Source organism: Triplophysa dalaica, chromosome 12 (genome assembly GCF_015846415.1).
Source record: "Triplophysa dalaica isolate WHDGS20190420 chromosome 12, ASM1584641v1, whole genome shotgun sequence".
Classification (NCBI taxonomy): Eukaryota; Metazoa; Chordata; class Actinopteri; order Cypriniformes; family Nemacheilidae; genus Triplophysa; species Triplophysa dalaica.
The window spans coordinates 12,299,386-12,318,395 of record NC_079553.1 but is presented as its reverse complement, the minus strand read 5'-3'; the positions used below and the strand labels follow the sequence as shown (position 1 = coordinate 12,318,395).

The 19,010-nt window shown below is 38.5% G+C and overlaps 1 protein-coding gene across 2 annotated transcripts in view; it reads left to right on the top strand.

Annotated features, from left to right (window-relative positions):
* Nucleotides 1-19,010, top strand: part of ulk4 (unc-51 like kinase 4) — a 138,315-nt gene that overhangs the window by 44,712 nt on the left and 74,593 nt on the right. For both annotated transcript variants that reach the window (XM_056763081.1, XM_056763082.1), the window contains exon 22: nt 1,264-1,391. In XM_056763081.1, the coding sequence (XP_056619059.1) occupies nt 1,264-1,391 (128 nt within the window). The remainder of the gene's footprint in view (nt 1-1,263; nt 1,392-19,010) is intronic.

Below are 19,010 nucleotides of genomic sequence, written 5' to 3'. Positions count from 1 at the left end.
ATGTTGTCTTCTCATATCACCATTTGTGTTCGGCAGAAGAAAGTCTTACAGTTTTGGAATCTGATCGGGAAATATGGATTACTCAGTTTTTTTATATCGTAGTCTTTATTCATTGCTGTGTTAGGCATGTGTCATCTGAGGCAAAACATTATTGGGGCAAATTTCAACTACTTAATTGAGTGTTTTTCGTGTTGCCCAAGCAGCGCCAAACAATTAATTTTCATGACTGAATTAAAAGTAGTGACTGCTTCATTATACAAAAAAGTGAAGAGAACGCAGTTAAGTGTTTTCCGAAACTCATTTTTCAGCTGGAATTATTGGCCAAATTTATAATTCTTTCCACCCTCACAATTTTTCTCACAAGGTCTTTCAAAAGTTCTTAACCCTCTCTTCATAAACCAGCTTATGTTTCTGCCAGATACGCTCAGCAGCTGGTGAAGAATGGCAGGCCACTCTCCATGTCATGAACGAGCGAAACGTTGTTTTGTTCATTATATAAAGCAGTAATCAATTGGAAAATGGGCTGTTGAAATTGATTTAAATGCCGCTGTATACTGCCTTCAAGGCCCTCCCAGATTAACAATGCTAATTTTCTCTGACCTGTATTCATTTGCATGTAAATTTCCAATTTGACTCTGAATATTAGGGAAAAAGCTGGTTTGAGTGTCTAAAACTTACTGGATCACCTCTGGACCCATTATAAACTGCTGTTGATTTCTCCGCTTAATTCCCCTGACGAATAGACGTCCAGAACGCGGCGTGTTTATTCATACATCTTCTGGCATATAATTTAAATTTCAATAAGGCACCCAGCAACTAAGCTAATTGGGTAAGGAAGTGGCACAATCTCGGCGCGCAGCTTGGAATACTGTTGATGTAATTACGATCCATTCGGAGAGTACAGTAGGTGCGTTTGAATTTCATTAACTCAGCGTCTCCAGACGTAGTTAATCCTAATGTTTCGGATTGGTTCGCTTTCGTCAGTATCCCCCCCCCAATTACGCTGATAGCGGAAATGAATCAATTCCTCCTGATTTGATGCCCGTGCAGCTCATTAGCTTTTTAACCTCTGTTTTATATCAAGAGCATTTCGGGGGCCTTTCCATCCCCTCCAGCACCTCGCTGTGTAAGCGATGGCACCTGTCAAATTATCAGCACACAATCGGGGCTCGCGCCACACTAAATGTCCAGAGACCTCTCAGTCTTTTTAAAAACGTGCGCACGCTAACAAGGATGTGCTAACAGCTTGAACGCTCTTCACAGGACTTTGTTATGAAGATAATCCGTTCTCTGGAGAGTCCGTCTTCAGTCATCCGTGCCAAGGCCTTCCTCGTTCTCCTGCAGGTCCTTATGAACAACCGAGAGATGCTTCTGCTCTGCTGTAACTCCAGGTAAGTGCTCTACACAATGAAATCACATTAACCATGCAGAATAAATTGAACACGGCTGAGGATTCAAATATACACTGAACAATAAACAAAGATAACATCTTGTGTTCCACATCCACACCAAAACTGCTATGGACTAGGGGTTGAACTACCTCACATTTTTTGAAGTCGACTATAATGTGATAAAAGTCCCATCGATGACGTCATGAATAAATAAAATAACAGCGAGGGAGTGAATGTCTTGCAATGGGATTTGATGGGTATGGCCAGTTAGACACTCGTGTGTGCATGCAGGCTAACTTGAGAATGGGAGAACTCCCTCAAAAAAGCCTCTAAATATTTAGTATCAAAATACAAATACTGTTGTTCATCTATATCACACGAGCAACAACTACTAACTAAAATAATACTATTTTAAAGTGCAAGGTCGGTGATAGTGGCGCTACATTATTCAAATGAGTTTTTTCGAAACAGCTTATAAAGGCTGTGATCATATATATCGCCATTGGCACTAATTATACCTGTCTAGGTTGATTCTGAAATTGCAAAGGCTTCAATTCTGTGTTTTATGCACAGCTCTTCCGTGAACTACGGCTCTTTGATCAGTAGGAAGTAGAATCTAAAATCACTACGAGATTGAGTCGTTAATTACGTGCATTTTAAAACGCAACACTTGTCAAACATCATCATAATACATATAAACTTTATCATCATAAAAATTCTTGAAAAGGTTTGAAGAAAAGCCGTAGAATATGACCATTGGCATTTCCTGGAACTACGACCTCCTCTTGTTCTCGCTCTTCATCTTCAATAACCGTCAAAGTTCGGTTCCAATGCTCAAGAACAGAGAACAAATGTCCATCCGAGTTTGTTCTTCCAAGGTTTGCCTTACAAGACTGGTCTCCGTGAGAAGTCAATTCTATTCTTTGCGTTCTTGGAATTGAGAAACGGCCTACGTGTGTATAACGTTCTTCTTCTGTGTCCCATATTGGGAGTTTTGTGCATGAGAGGGCCCTCTGGCTTTCGGATGTGGCGGTATTAACAGTAATTAATTGAGAAACTGAGCATAAAAATGACACTATATATCGTCACAGCCCTACCCATACTAATAAACAATACTTTTGCAGAATTTATAAATCTTGGATATGTATTTTTATATTTAAAGTTTTAAAAATAACACAAGTTATTACATTATGCTTGACATAACTTGACTTAATCTATGACTTCTATTGAATGCTATAATAAATGCAATAATAAATAATAAACTGATGTCAGTTGTTAGTGCAGTTGACACCTAATCCATTAAATAATGAATTTTAAAATGAAATATTTTTTTAAATGTGTTGCTATCAAACTTTCGTTCGACATTAAAGATTTTAATTTAAATTTGTTTAAGTTAAGTAATCATGCAGACACTTAGCAAAAGTTAACTTACAAATAGGAATCAAGAACCAACAAAGTACTGCACAAAATATTTAAATGTTCTCAATTCTGAAAAGTGACTTCACTCTTTGAAGGTCATAACCAGAAAAATCTTCTAAGAAATGAGTAATGTTCATGAGCTTTGGAGGTGAATGATGGTCTGCAAATGAGAATAGATGATGGTGACCCTGTTCTCTGTGGTCAATGTAGAGGGAGAACTGTCTTGAGACGTGCCCTGAAAACTTAATAGATCATTTTCACTCACACATCCTGCAGATTGACCCAATGTCATTTTCTGCAATACGATTAATATTATATAAGGTTCCTTTTCACAAAATCTAATCAAATCATAAGTCCACAGAATGTGTCTTTGAAGTTTCATCTCAAAATTTACGACAGAACTTTTATATCACTGTGCCCTTAATGTCCATTTTTGCCTCGGAGGACAACACGCCGCTTTGGTGTGTCTCTTTAAATGATAATATTGCAATGTCGCGAACCAAACCGGTGATGTCACATGCCATGGCGCTGCAAGATGGCGGCGCCATTACTCCAAAAGCCAAAAGTTTTTTCTTAAAAGGTTACATGTATTGAATCTGTTATTTGTTTTTTTATTTAAGTAAAAATTAAGTAATTAAGAATTAAGTAATTACTAAATTGTGTACATTTGATTGAATGCTTCATTTCCGCTTACAGGTTAAGTCTACAGGTTAAACTGATGACAAAAACAGGCCAAACGCTTTCCACATTTGATTTTTTTCCCCTGAAAACGGGATTATAAAAACAATCTCATTATTTCATTTGCGTGTAAATCACCAGAATACAACCGGTCATTTTCTTTAATCATGTTCGTCTTATTCATCTATATTTAATATCAACTCAGTCTTGAACAGATGAAGCTCCTAATTGGCCTCATCACTGTCTTACAAATGCCGGATGTCTGTCATCATCACCAGCTATTCCGCTACAATAAGCCCAAGGAACGAAATGTGCTCTCTCACTCTCTTCCTCATTTCCTCTGTCTTCCTCCAACTCCAAGCAACGCTACACTGATGAAGTGTGTCAGAACTGACCCAGCGTTCCATCTCCCACAGTGAGAGCGTTTCCTCGCTCCTCTCATAAACACTTCTCTAATTAGCTGCGCAGCATCTGCGGCGTGCAGTCCTGTCAGATGAGCGCCGCAGTCCGCCTCAGACGTGTCAGACCGGACACGTTGTGCCTAGCCTCTTTCTGGTCTGAGCAGACACGTGGAGTTCTCCTTGTGCTCAGATAAGGGGATGTTTTTACCTCAATGAGACGGCAGCGGAGCTTAGAGGCTGTTCTAGGATTGGTTCTCTGGAGGTTTCTGGCGGAGGAGGGGTTTGAGGCTGCTGAAAGCTTCGCTGGTGTTTTTAATTTCCAAGGTTGAGATAAGAATGTTTCATTTTAGAGACTGCAGAAATGGGCCTTGCGAAATGTCTGCATTGTATATTCACTTGCATAATGGGGGCGATAAATGTTAAATGCTACTGCTGTTAACTGATAATTCTCACTCTGTCGTGCTCCTAACAATATGTTGTGGCATTTTCCCAGCTTTTTTTAGGACTTCATGTGTATTTTTTGTAGTTTGTAAGAGCCTAATGGGTAAAGTGCTGTCCTGAGCTGTTCAATAGACTTTTTGTGCGACAGTCATGGTGGTGATTATGAAAAGTCACACTGTCTAATCTGATCTACAGTTTGTTTTGAACATAACACTGCATGGACACACCTGTATTGAAGAAAATGGAAGGTCTCGTTTGTTATTGTAGTAATGTAATTCACTGAAATGTTTTTTTTTCAAAGGTGAATGAGACGTATTGAAACTGATCCAATAGCTTCTGGTCTGTGTGCGTTCATGTGTTTTGGAGAAGGTGTGGCCTTTAATGGTGATTTAAAGAGAGGGATCGATTTCACTGCTAGCAGGCTAAATTTAGCATTTTGCGAAAAGTAGGGATGCACCGATACCATTTTTGAAAGACCGTGTACGAGTACCGATATTTTTTCTGGTACTCTCTGATACCGATACCTATAACGATGCCTGTATAATGTACAATTATGTTAATAAACCAGTATCTTACTTGTACATTTTTTGTTTTTAGGTCTACTTAAATTAAGTTAAAAAAATGTATGATCAGTAGCACAATTTTACTAGCACATTTACTTAAGTTTGCTAAAATAAACAATATATTCTGTGGTCGAATTATACGAATTAAAGGGGGGTGGTGTGGTAAAATGTGAGTATTATAACTTGTTCAAGTTAAACAGACTTTTACTTTGACTGTTCGCTGCAAATGGTGTTTGTTTATGTATTCGTGTCCTCGTGCAGCGAAACGCTGGCTCTGAAAGCTTCACAAGATTAAGTGCGTTCATGTTCATTACACTCAACCGCACCACTCTTTCACACACAGTCACGCAAAAAAAGCAGAATACATATTTAAACATTATCTGAATATTTCGTTAGCTGTTGCGTTAGCGGTTCAGTGCTAATTTCTTGTTAGGAAATAATACATTTGCCAGATTCCGTGGCATTTCCTTTTGTACAGCAAATTCTGTTTTTATGCCTGATTTCCTCGATTCCCTCCTTTTCCGCATTGGGGAAATCAAAGGCTCTATGTTTAACCTGTGAGGTATCAGTCATTTGTATCGTTTTTTCATTACGAGTACATGAGCTCGGTATCGGGTATCGATAAAAGCCTACCTACCCTTTAAAGGTGCTTTGTGTATAATTTTTCTATTATATTTCTATTGACAGAAATGCTATAAAATATACATAACTATGTCTTCAGAGGTGTTTAAAGACCATATATAATGAAGCGTTATGTTTTTATTACCTTAGAATGAGCTATTTCTATCTACATACACTGCAGGTCCCCTTACATGGAATTCACCATGTTGTTTCTTCGGTAGCGCTTAACGGACAAACTGCACAAAGTGCATTTCGTTAATACGTTATCTCTGTTGGCAAAAAAGCAAAAATATGACTACATTTTAGTTCCGTGTTAGCCACCGTAGTGTTTCTAAAGGGAGGGGGAAGTGAGCCGTTGGTTGCCACTCGCAACCTCACCACAAGATGGCGCTAAATTTCATACACGGGACCTTTAAGCTATAATCCAATCGGAGCTTTTGCATTGGAAAATTGCTGGAAGTTGTCGCTTCACAATATATCAAAATGATCTACATATTTGTATAATATGAATATATATTATATTTAAATTTATTTTAAATACTAGAGCATTTTCCCCTTGCATAATATATATTGCATTACTGTGCAAGTGAAAGCATATGCCTACTGGAACTTTTTATTTTTTTAATGCATTTGTGTGTAACTTCCATCTGTAAATTTACCTTGACTACATTTTGATGGAAAATTAAAAGGCCGCCGGGCACCCGATTGACAGTTTTCATTAACAAGTAGATTAAAATATGATTGATGTTGTTTTTATTGGTTAGCTCCTGGTAGGGGTAGTTAAGTAACCTTTTTAATGGTGGGCTATTTGAAGTCCATTCATCAGAAAATCTGCCTGACTGTTATCTGTCTGTACAGCAGCAGATCTAAACTTGCTCTCTGAGACCCTCACCGGCTCTCAACTGAAGCCTCTCTCTGCCATGACACGCCTAATTCATATAGTCAAGTGTTTGATAATTGACTGATAATTTGAAGACAAAGAGCAGACAAAGACCTACAGTAAAATATGACCTCATTCTATGGGTCCAATAGGTTCACAAATCACTGCTTTACAGTTCAAGCTGCCAGGATAACAAAGAACCCCCAAGGAATAAAATGTTAGCTTGTCATTTCTGTTGTTCCTAGTCATTCAGACAAGAAATGATCTCCTGTTGCTTTCCATTTATAACCCTATGCATGCAGAGCCATGCACAGCAGTCCTGGCACTCAGTAGATGTAATTTATTGTGAAAGTCGCAGTTCCCTTTCCTCATTTCTATTCTTCCTCAGGTAATGTAGTGGCCAGCTCGCCGTGTCCGACTCATAAAGGACTGCTTGATCCCAACATTTTGGAAGAAATGGTTTTGTAAATCACGCTCGTGTCGCAGGTTTTTCATTTTCTCTCACGTGCCACCTCAGCAAAGTGTCCCTGACATCCAACAACGATCCCTTCTGAGAGAGTGAAAATGATAGTCTTTTGGAAAGAGGAAATTTATTATAGGCTAATCCAATGTGGCAGCAATGGAGCTCCCAGGCATCTATGCACTTGTAAATACCAAGGTTGTCATTATTGCACCCTGTACTGCCAGTACGTGGGGGGGTGTTCTATTTCGCGAGGGCGCTCAGAGTGCCTGAAATACAGGTGCTCTTGTCAGGAACCAGTAGGCTATTGTGGTAAAGCTTGTTTGTTGTGCATTCCGTAAAATTGGAAAATAAATATGTGGTTTAGCGGTTTACTTTAGAATCAAGATCCCTTTATTATCTCTTAAATCTGATGATAATTGTGATTCATAACAATATTAAAAAGAACGTTCCAAACATTTCTTACTGTGTGAGTTGAAATAATTCACTTATCCAAATATGCCATTGACACAAAATTTTCTTTTACTCAATGAATTTTTTTACATTATTTACAGTACATCATTGAAACAAATTAGAAAAGTTGACAATAGTGTACTTTGTATGCACTTTGTGTACTTATGATGTCGAACAGTGATAAAGCTTTCTAGAAAATACAGCTGATTAGGTCTGTTTATTCAGAGTGGGTTTGCATTACAAAACTTAAATTTGCATAATTCTCTGTGGTTGCACCTAAATGATGAAATAGATAGATAAAGCATTAATCACACACCTAACCTTGCTTATCATTTTGTTACTTTAGTTCTAAAAATGTAATTGCTCAATGGTTTCACAATCTTATTAGCAATTTATAAACTTGTAGTTTCCCCAAGGTTCCATTTCTCTTAAAGCCTCACTGCAGTGCCTTGGAACAGGAAGCATTATTTTACGTAATTTCAACTGAAAAATGCAGAGAGCAGGAGACATACATAAGTGACATACATAAGTGACCCCACCCCCTTTTAAAATAACGTATAGCGGTTTGTTTATGGCAAACAGTCACCAAAACGGCATTTAACAGCATAATCGCCACAGTGGTTTAAAAGTCTATCGAAAAGAATAGGAAGATCAATATCCAGGTCTCCATTACAGATTAAAAAATCAAGCAATATTTTCTAGACGTCATGTAAAGAAATATTGTGGAATGACTGTGTTTCCATTAAACGATGTTATGAGTTAATGAATATTTTGTTTCTTCTCGCGATAAGTAATTCCGGCCATACTTCTTATTTTATGGTAGGCTGCTAACTAACTTTAGTGCCACCCACAGTGAGGGAAGAGTGAAGAGAAATGTCTATATTTCCTTACATATTGTCATATTACCTTACTGTTTCTAATAAATCTCCATACTGCACTCACTCGTTTGGACCTGCATTTGGGCCATCATATAAGAAACTACTTTACATCCTATCTTTTCAAATGTTTTGCCAAAACATACTGCGGATGGTCAGGTGACTTTTTCATACGCCACGTGACTTGTAAATACGTCAAAACGTGTTTCTATTGAAGTCTTGCGAAACATGCCTTTATGTTTTAGTGAATTAAATAAGCAGTTTTAAATCTATTTATTTTATACATTTAAAAAGGATTTTTTTAATTTAAAGTTTAATTGTTCAATTAAACTACATCTTAAAACACAAATTAAATTAAACATTTTAAATATAATTAATCATTCATTTCTCAATTTAAAAAGCGATTTATTTGTTTGCATTTTCATGTTTTACTTAAATCGATCAATTGATTCGTCATTTTATTTCTTATCGGCATTACCGGTACTCCATACAGAAAGACACTCATGTGCAAGCACTCGGGTGACACCTACGCGAAATTAAGACTTTAATGGTTTGACTCTCTTGACCATCCCCTATCTCTCATCTAGTGCGTTATGCGTCATTCACCATGTAGGACATAATAAATGTGCGAACAAGTGGCTGATTTGAGGCACCACTTCCATAGCTCTCATATTATATACATATATTAGTTTATTGACGTCCTTTTTTAACAAAAGTAAAAAAAAACTTTTTTGATTTCACTGGGGCTTTAAGATCTTCAAGATAAGGCCATCAACAGTATATACTGGTGTAAAATATAATTAAAATGTATGGTCAGTCTCTTACAAGAAAATGGATCAAAAATGTTAATGACTCATCTGTCTGCAAGGTAAAACTACTATGCTACAAGGCATACAAACTATAAAGAAAGTGTCTCTGTCCTTCAAAAAAACACCTACCACTTAGTATTCATTTCAAGTAGTAAATTGTTGTTCACAACTGTGATATAAACTGCAGGATAATAAAGTTGAATGATTCTGTTAATTTGCTTGATTTTATTTCAGTTTAAATAGTTATGCAACTTTACATATTGAGTCAGATCAAGGGGTCATTAGGGATCTAAACAAAGGTCAATTACATTAGTCGATTTTTGGAGTGCTTTCAGAGTTGGAGGTGGTCAAGTCACATTTATTTTATAGCGCCTTTTTACAAATTGCATTGTATCAAAGCAGGTGTACAAGAGAAAAACAACAACAAGAAAAACATTTTGAACACACAGAGAATAAATAAAGATATGACCTTCAAAGTAATATGAAACAGAAACAAAATGTAAAACATACACATATAGAAACAGAAACATACACGTCTATTTTTTACTAAGACCATGTACAACTGTCCTCTGCTTCTCTTATTTCAATCTAGACTTTTATTTTGTTCGATTGTTGAAACGAATAATAGGTGTCTATTAGCGCCTGGAACAGCCGTGGCTCTGCTGCAAAATCCCCTCCCTTTTATTAACACTGAGAAAGTGTAAGAATCATTCCTTTGAACTCAAGGCTCAATCAAATGAATTACACACCTGAAACACGCTCTCTCCTCAAATTGCTCCATAGATTCTGAGAGATGAGCTTTGCTTTAAAGCCGCTGTAAATTAGAGTATAGCTCAATTCTGCTTGACCCTGGAAGAAAGTCTTGGCTGAATAAAAAATGAGAACTAGAGGGACGTGCGAGATTACAACACAGATGACATTCAGGGCTATCAGGTGCATTACTCAGTTTTGATGTATTCATTTTCTCTTTCTCCTGATTTGATTCAGCATGTCATTGTGTTCGTATATGTGATAAATTGACATTAAGATGTGATGATTAATTTTATTACCCAATCTTACCTGTAGTTCAGTGGTTAGAGCCAGATGTGGGGACAAGTCACATATGTGACGAATTTGAGATTTTTTAATAATTCTGAAAGCTGAAGATATAAACTTTGTATTGATATATGGTTTGTTAGGACAGGACACTATCTGGCGGAACAACAACTGTTTACAAAGCTGGAATCTGAGGGTGCAAAAAAAGCTAAATATTGAGAAAATCGCCTTTGAAGTTGTTAATCTGAGGCAATGTAGCAGGCCATCCACTCACAAAAGAAAGTTCTTATACATTTACGTTAGGATATTTATAAAGTATCTTCATGGGACATGTTCTTTCCTATACACCCTAATGTTTTTTTGTTGTAAAAAGAAAAATCAATGTATTTTTGGCGATTACTAAAAATGTTCCTGTGATACTTAAGACTGGTTTTATTGTCCAGGTTCACATATGGTCAAGTCTCAAGTTAAATTTCCAGTCACAGTTTAGACAAATCAAGCAAGTCAAGTCAAGGGTTCACCCTAAGCAAGTCAACTCGAGTCCTGATAAGTTTCAAGTCAAGGCAAGTCACAGTACTAAAATAAACGGAGGTAAAAAATGTATACCTGATTATTATTTCCCAGAAAAGATGAACTTTGAAACATATACAGTCAGTGAAATAAGTATTTGATCCCCAAGCAAAACATGTAGTTTGTGCTTACCAACAAAGATTTCTCCACTGAGGTAAAACATTTCTGATAGTTGGTCACCAGGTTTGCTCATGTGTCAGGATACATTTTAGTCCACTCCTCTGTTAATCTTTAAGGTTTCTTGGCTGTCGCTCTGCAAATTGGAGTTTAACCCTCCTTCACAGATTTTCTATAGGACTAGGGTCTAGAGACTGGCTAGAACATTTAATGTGCTTCTCCTTAAGCCACTCTTTGGTTGTCTTGGCAATATGTTTTGGGTCTTTGCCATGTTAAAGGCACATGCACGACCCATCTTCAGTGATCTAGTTAAGGAGAGGAGGTTATCGTCCAAGTTTTTACGGTACACTGGCCCGTCCCTCAGCCCCTCAATGTGGTGAAGTCATCCTGTGCCTGTAGCAGAGAAAAAGCCCTAAAGCATAATGTTTCCAACTCTGTGCTTCTCTGTAGGGATGTGTTCTTGTGGTCAACATTTCTCTCCCTCCAAACACAGGAGTCAATTTGGACCAAAGACTTTTCTGAATCATTTTGATGTTCATTGTCACTTCAGACGAGCCAGACGGGCCTTCTTGAGCAGGAGGATCTTGCGGGTGCTTCAGGATTTCAATCTATTGTGGCATAGCGTGTTACCAATGGTTTGCTTGCTAACTGCGGTCCCAACTGTATTGAAATATTTCTTCTACATTACTTCTTCATGTAGTTCTGGGCTTGATCTTTAACCTTACTCATGATAATCTTTACCCCATTTTGGAAATCTTGCAGGGAGCTCCAGAACGAGGGCATTTGATAGGTATTTTGTATTTCTTCTTTTTCCAAATAATCGCACCAACTGTTGTCTCCTTCTCACCAAGGTTCTGTCTGTAGCCTATTCAAGGTTTGTTCAGGTCTCTAATCTTGTCCCTGACATCCTTTAAAACCTATTTGGTCTGGACCATGGTGGTGGAGAGGTTGAATGGAAGATACAGATTCTGTTGGCAGGCATCTTTTATATACACAATAAGCTGATTTAGGAGTACTTTCTTAAAGTGACAGGACTAATCTGCGGTCCATATAGGCACATTACCAATCTATGGAGCCAGAATTCTTACTAGTTGGTAGGGGATCAAATACGTATTTCACTGACTGAAATGCAAATCAATTTATCAGCTTTATAAAAAATAATATTTATAAATATTCTGTCTCTATCAGTTAAAATAAACCTACCATAAAAAATATAGACCCTTCATTTCTTTGTAAGCAGGCAAACTTACAAAATCAGCTGGGGATCAAATACTTACTTCCCTCACTGTATTAAGGAAAATTAAATGTAAATGTAAATTCATTTTAAGTGATGATCAGTTTGCTATGTTACTAAATAAAATGTATCAATGAAGTATAGTTTAAATGCTTTTATTGCAGCTTGACAGGAGTTTGTCCTCATGAGACAGAACAACAGAGCTTCATTTGACACTGCCTCACAACTTAAACGCTCAACACAATACTGCAAGTTCACCTGTGGTACTCACATATTTATCATATATATCTTTGAACATACACTTTGAAAGAATGGAAAATCAGCATCTCTTTCCTGTTAGCTGACATCCGATAATATGCTTCTCATCTGTGTCATTAAGTTTGTTGTAAAGCTCCGGTAGAGCGCTGTATAAATGAAGAAATCAGCAGCTGACCTGTGTTCTCTATCACACCTCACAAAGCTGAGTGAACTCGCTGCTATCCGTGCACATTTTTGAGGGTTTGTGATTAAATTGTTATAATTGAACAAAGCTCTGTTCTCTTACGTAATGCTCGCGCTGTTGACAAGCAGCTGATACGCTACACAATTCCACACAGCTGTAACAGCTCGTGCTCTCGTTAACGAAACTTACATAATGGCAGTGGAGATCGAAAATGATCAGCCGAAATATAGCTGATCCCTAACAGGCTATAAATGCCTTGATCTGCCCCCAATCTTTGCTATTGGCTTGGGTCATCCCTATTATTTAAGGTGTAATGAACTGGCCTTGTTTATTGTTTTATGAGATTAACTTAAGACGTTTGTGTGGTTTTTACATCACAAAACTTCAAAATCAATAAATAATAGGCTATTTTCTACCCAGGTTTTGATGCTCTGCAAACGCTCGGTTTTAATGAGCGTGCCGCATTGAAGACACTTGGAAGTAAACACCCACCGCTTTGATTGGATAGCAGTTTGCGTAGTTGGAGCCTTTTATGAATTTGGTTTGAGATGTAACGTTGGGTAATAGGTTACACATTAGCACCATTCACATGTTTTGGCAGGCCATTTGTATTATCTGGAGACCTGCTGTGATTTATAAATGACCTCCCCACATCAGTATTTCATGTGACGCATATTAATTTTAAACTCTCCACAAATTCAATGTCGACCTGTGCCTTGTTCACGAAGGAATCCACAGAGAAATGAAACGAACAAACGCTCCGTGTTTTTCCCATGTGAGCTGGAACGTCTTTACAAATAAACTTTAACCACGCATTCCTAAAATCGGAATCCTAAGGAAGGTTATGCAGGGACTGGATTCTTCCACAAACAGGGGTGGCACAATATTTGGCTATCTTTAACCGAATGTTTGTTTATTGCTTGCTCGCTCTATCTGGTTCCGCGCCACTGGTTTTGTCATGCGCGAACCAGTGGGCGGGGCTAGAGAAGTAGTCGTTGATATTTTTCTGTGGAGGTGGTGTTCAACCTAACAATGTCGTCATAGATAGGTGCATTCCAGAACCTGGCATTTGCTGGGCCTGGTGTCAGTAACAGATGTGATCTCAGTATCAGGGCCGTTTTCAGTTCTGACACTTAAGTGATGTTCGCGTGAATATGATTCCCTGTTTTACAACAAAAGCTTGGGTTACAATTTTGATTTTAATTTATTCCTCCTTTAACATTACCTTTTCTCATTTGACTTTAACCAGTAAGCACCTAGCAACCACCCGGAACAACACCCTCGCAATCTCTGGAAACCACCCAGAACAACACCCTATTAGCCAACCAAACACCCTGACATACATTACAACTGTTCTTTTGGAAATGTAGTTCTTAAATACAAATGTGCAGAAACATTTACATCATTTATCAACATGGATAGCAAACGAGCCTTGATGGGTAAATCTCACAAGAACTAATCTTTTTCTTTATATGTGAGATGAGATCTGTCATAAGCTCCAATTCGTTTAATTTCACTCTTCGACGGACAATCCATTAGGTGATAACATTTCAACACTTTTAATCGCACATCACATCGATTTAAGGAAGGTCATCTACACAGCTGTCAAACTCAATCAGACTGATCAAAGAAAACTCAACCTTCTCTGTATGGGAGTTTAATGCAGATAAGATTACCTTAGTGATTAAAAATACATGGATACGTAGATCAAGAATTCATTTTACTATATAAATACTATAACTTTTAAGACTCGAAGCTTTTTTATCGGTCAAAAGGAACCATCTTTATACACTGCACACATTTACATTTATTCCTTTGGCAGATGCTTCTTTCCAAAGCAACTTACAATTAGGAGAGCATATAACATTTTCTCAACAGGCTAAACAGTACCCTTAGATTACAAGGCCATGCTACAAGGAGGATTTAAGATGGAGTAGGCAAGGGAGAGAATGAACAACATTTTTTTTACACAATACAAAGACAGTTATTGGTTAATCAAATAAACGTGGAATAGGTATATTTTGAGTTATTTTTTTTAAGTTGTGAAGGATGCTGCAGTCCGGGTAGAGACTGACAGTTCATTCCAACACTGGGGAACCAAATGAGTAAAGGTTTTTGCGATTTGGTCCCTCGCTGTAATGGAACAACCAGGCGTCCCTCATTATCAGACTGAAGATGACGGGAGGGGATGTAGACCTGGAGCAGTGAGTTAAGGTAAAGGGCCAAAATTACCGTTAACGTTCTGAAGGCCAGTGTCAGCCATTTAAACTTGATGTTGGCGGCAACAGGCAGCCAGTGAAGTGAAATCAGGAGGGGTGTTAAATGGGTTCTTTTAGGCTGATTGAAAACTAGACGTGCAGCTGCATTCTGGATCATTTGCAAGGGCTTGACTGCATTGGTTGGAAGGCCGGCCAGTAGAGAATTGCAGTAGTCCAGTGTTGATTTGACCAGAGCTTGGACTAGCAGCAGAGTGGCATGCTCCGACAGGAACAGCCTGATTTTTCTGATATTGTAGCATACAATACTTGCATACCTGCAGGTTCGAGGGGTTGCTGCAATGTGAGAGCTGGTCTTTGAACATCACCCCAGTTTCCTCGTAGACTTGGCGGGTGTTGTAGTTGAGGATCCTAGCTGAATGGGAAGGAGGTGTTCAATTGACCAATAAGAGATTTCCAGAAGGCAAGAGAGACAGGCAGAGATGGTGGGGTCATCTGGTTGTAAAGAGAAATAAAGCTGCATATCATCTGCATAAAAATGGGATGAGAACACTTGTGCCTTAATGATTGAATTCAGGGAGGTGGTATATATAGAAAGAGGAGAAGAGCAAGATCTGATCCCTGAGGGACTCCTGTTGTCAGCTGATGAGATTTGCGTGTCTCGCCTCTCCAGGATACATTAACTCTTTCCTGCCAGCCTTTAAAAAAAGTTTTCAGCTAGCACCAGAGTTTTTTACATTTTCAATAAAATTTGAAAAAACAGTCTTACAGTACATTTTCTGTAATGAATATATGGACAAACAATATGTCAAATGAAAGAACAGAGGAGATGACAAGGATTTAGCCCTTGCCTGCCATAGGTTTTCGACGACAGACAGGAGAATGGTCTCCGTAGAATGTCCTTTCTTGAAGCCAGATTGTCGATTTTCCAGAGGGTCGTGCTGTGAGAGATGGGCAGAACATTGGTTGAATATTTCCCTTTCGAGGGCCTTGGAAATTAAGAGCAGGAATCGGATTGGTTTTAGTTGCTGACCACTGTGGGGTCGAGTGTTGGTTTCTTGAGTAAAGGTGTTACCAGGGCTTGTTTAAATGAGGTGGGGACAGTACCAGTAGGGATGGTGGTTAATCCTGGTCAACCAATCACCTTACTAGCATGTTTTGGAAACAAGAGGTCTAGCTACTCGCTTGTCATTGGTCAGGTGCATGACATGGGGCATTTTTTTTCAGAAAAGTTAAACTTTTTTAATATCAAAAGATGCTCTTAGCTGGAGAAATAACACATGTGGTGGCATGTAAAAACGCGCTCAGGACTTTTTTGAAAACATGGTTAACTCCTTAAAGTGCATAAAACTCCTTTTAACCCATCCAGAGAGTAGTGAACACACGCACAGCAAGTGGTGGACACATGTACACCCTGAGCAGTGGGCAGCTATCAGTGCAGCGCCCGGGGAGCAAATGGGGGTAAGGTGCCTTGCTCAAGGGCACCTGAGTCGTTACCCGATGGTCATGAGAATCGAACTGGCCACCTTCTGATTACGAGTCTGACTCTCTAACCATTAGGCGACAACTGCCCGAATTTGTTGTTTTCATTAGGATTATAATGTAAAACAGATGCCTGTAGCTTCAAGTCAAATTTTAACATGTTGTTCATTTTTCAAAGTGCCGTCAGTCAAATGCATTTCACTTGAGGAATGCTTATTAAATTAAACTCCATTCCACATTTTAGCTTCTGTCTTGACTCCGACGCTGCTGCTTGCTCACATCCATTCCACCTGACCCGAGTCTACAGTATATAAATTAATCTCCATTCCGTTTTGCGTCAAAACTACTTGTCCCGGATCTTTTTCACTACACTGAAGTGCCGTAATTAAGACCCGTCCACACGTTTTATGCTTCGGATGCCCATACAGAAAACTAACGCAGGAAGTACAGCTGGACCAGTGTTGTTAACAAAAATGCATAGACTGTTTCATCGGATGCACACACTGACACGACGTTAACTTACGGTCTGTGTTTGGTTATAATATAACAATTTATTTTAGATTTAATTTATATATTAATTTGAATTCATATTAATATTTCATTATATATTTATTGTGTTAAATTATATTAAAACTACTTAACAGTTATTGATTTTTTGCGTACGTCTACCGGAAGTTACGTTTGGGGCACATAGCGTTTGTTTATGTTTTTACCGCTGAAACCGTCTATACGTGGTCCTGCTACTTAGTATATATGGCAAAGATTTATATGGCCTGTTTACATGCATTTTTATGAAAAAAACAATGAATTCTCCCATTGAATATATTGTACTGCTTTTGTTGTAATCGTCAGTCATACGTCTTTTTTAACTAGACTCGAAAAAGAGGTTTAAAGCTTTTAGTTCGGTTGACATTTTCTGTATGGATGAGTCTCAAAAGAGATTTGCCAAGAATATCCCTAAACTCAGAATATCTCTGTGTTCATTTCAGTGCCAATTACCATTCAATAGACTCGAGTCACTTAGCAACTAATTCAAAGCCAGGATTAAATGTTGCGTTATGGAGCTCTGGGCATCTAAACAAGCTGATTTTAATGCTAACTGTAGGTTTTGCTTTTATTTGTTAGGTCAGTGCAGGTTCAATACCTGTTGTTTGCGTGTCGGTCCCAGTTCTCCCCTTTACCGAGCGCTCTAGTTAAGTAGGCGATTGCGCTCTCATTGGAGTTTTATCCAGTGTGTACCCTCTAGTGTTCTGTTCAAACTTAACTTTCAGCCTCCGGTATAATTGCTGGGTGCATTTCCTTCCCACACTGCTGGGCTCAGTGCAATTTTCTCACTGTTTGCTTTTTCATCCGTGTCTAATTTGAGAGAGGCGCCTCAGCAGAAATACGTGTGCGTTTGTTTGTGTGTGCGGGTATGAGTGTGTGTGGTGAGGGGCTGGGAGGCCCCGGCTCGCTCGCAGGGAGATGTTGAGGCGCTGATTGTAAAGAAGTGCGCAGCGATGGTTGCAAACAAGTTAATTAACAGTGTTTCTTAATTAGCATGGGCTCGGGGGCAGAGATGGGCTGTCACTGCCGGTGCTGTGGATCTCAACATCTCACGAGCTCATTTCTCTCATTCAGAGGAGGAGCAGGTGCTCTTGACGAGCTATTTTTATAGACCTGTCTGTGCCGTTGGTGGAGCGCCCGTTTTTTAGTGCAAGAATAGTCATTGAATGATCTGAGAACATCTTAGGTCCTGCAATGTATTTAATGAGCTGCAGGCGGTGTGTCTGGGTTTCAACAGATGTGAACTTTTAAAGCAATATAAGAACTTGACATGATTATTTTAAACCAAAAGCTTCTAAAAAGTAATTATTTGCTCAAAAACATCACTGTAAAATATAAAGTTTTTTTTCCTGTAAAATTACAGTGCATAGGGATATATTATAATTTTCTGTACTTTAATACTTTTTAACCTATTTCAAAAATAAGCTATAAAAACCAACTGCTTGGCAAAGCTGTGGCGACAGAAATAAACTGTAAAATTATGTTTTCCAGTTTTTTTCTTGTAAATTTGCGGTCCTTTTGTGTTATTTTACAGTCAGGTCCATAAATATTGGCACATTGACACAATTCTTACATTTTTGTCTCTATACACCACCACAATGGATTTCAAATGAAACGAACAAGATGTGCTTTAACTGCAGACTGTCAGTTTTAATTTGAGGGTATTTACATCCAAATCAGGTGAATGGTGTAGGAACTACAACAGTTTGCATATGTGCCTCCCACTTGTTAAGGGACCAAAAGTAATGGGACAGAATAATAATCATAAATCAAACTTTCACTTTTTAATACTTGGTTGCAAATCTTTGCAGTCAATTACAGTCTGAAGTCTGGAACGCATAGACATCACCAGACGCTGGGTTTCATCCCTCTACTGCAACCGTCTTCAGTTCCTGCTTGTTCTTGGGGCATTTTCCCTTCAGTTTTGTCTTCAGCAAGTGAAATGCATGCTCAATCGGATTCAGGTCAGGTGATTGACTTGGCCATTGCATAACAGTCCACTTCTTTCCCTTCAAAAACTGTTTGGTTGCTTTTGCAGTATGCTTTGGGTCATTGTCCATCTGCACTGTGAAGCACCGTCCAATGATTTCTGAAGCATTTGGCTGAATATGAGCAGATAATATTACCCGAAACACTTCAGAATTCATCCTGCTGCCTTTGTCAGCAGTCACATCATCAATAAATACAAGAGAGACAGTTCCACTGGCAGCCATACATGCCCACGCCATGACACTACCACCGCCGTGCTTCACTGATGAGGTGATATGCTTAGGATCATGAGCAGTTCCTTTCCTTCTCCATACTCTTCTCTTCCCATCACTTTGGTACAAGTGGATCTTGGTCTCATCTGTCCATAGGATGTTGTTCCAGAACTGTG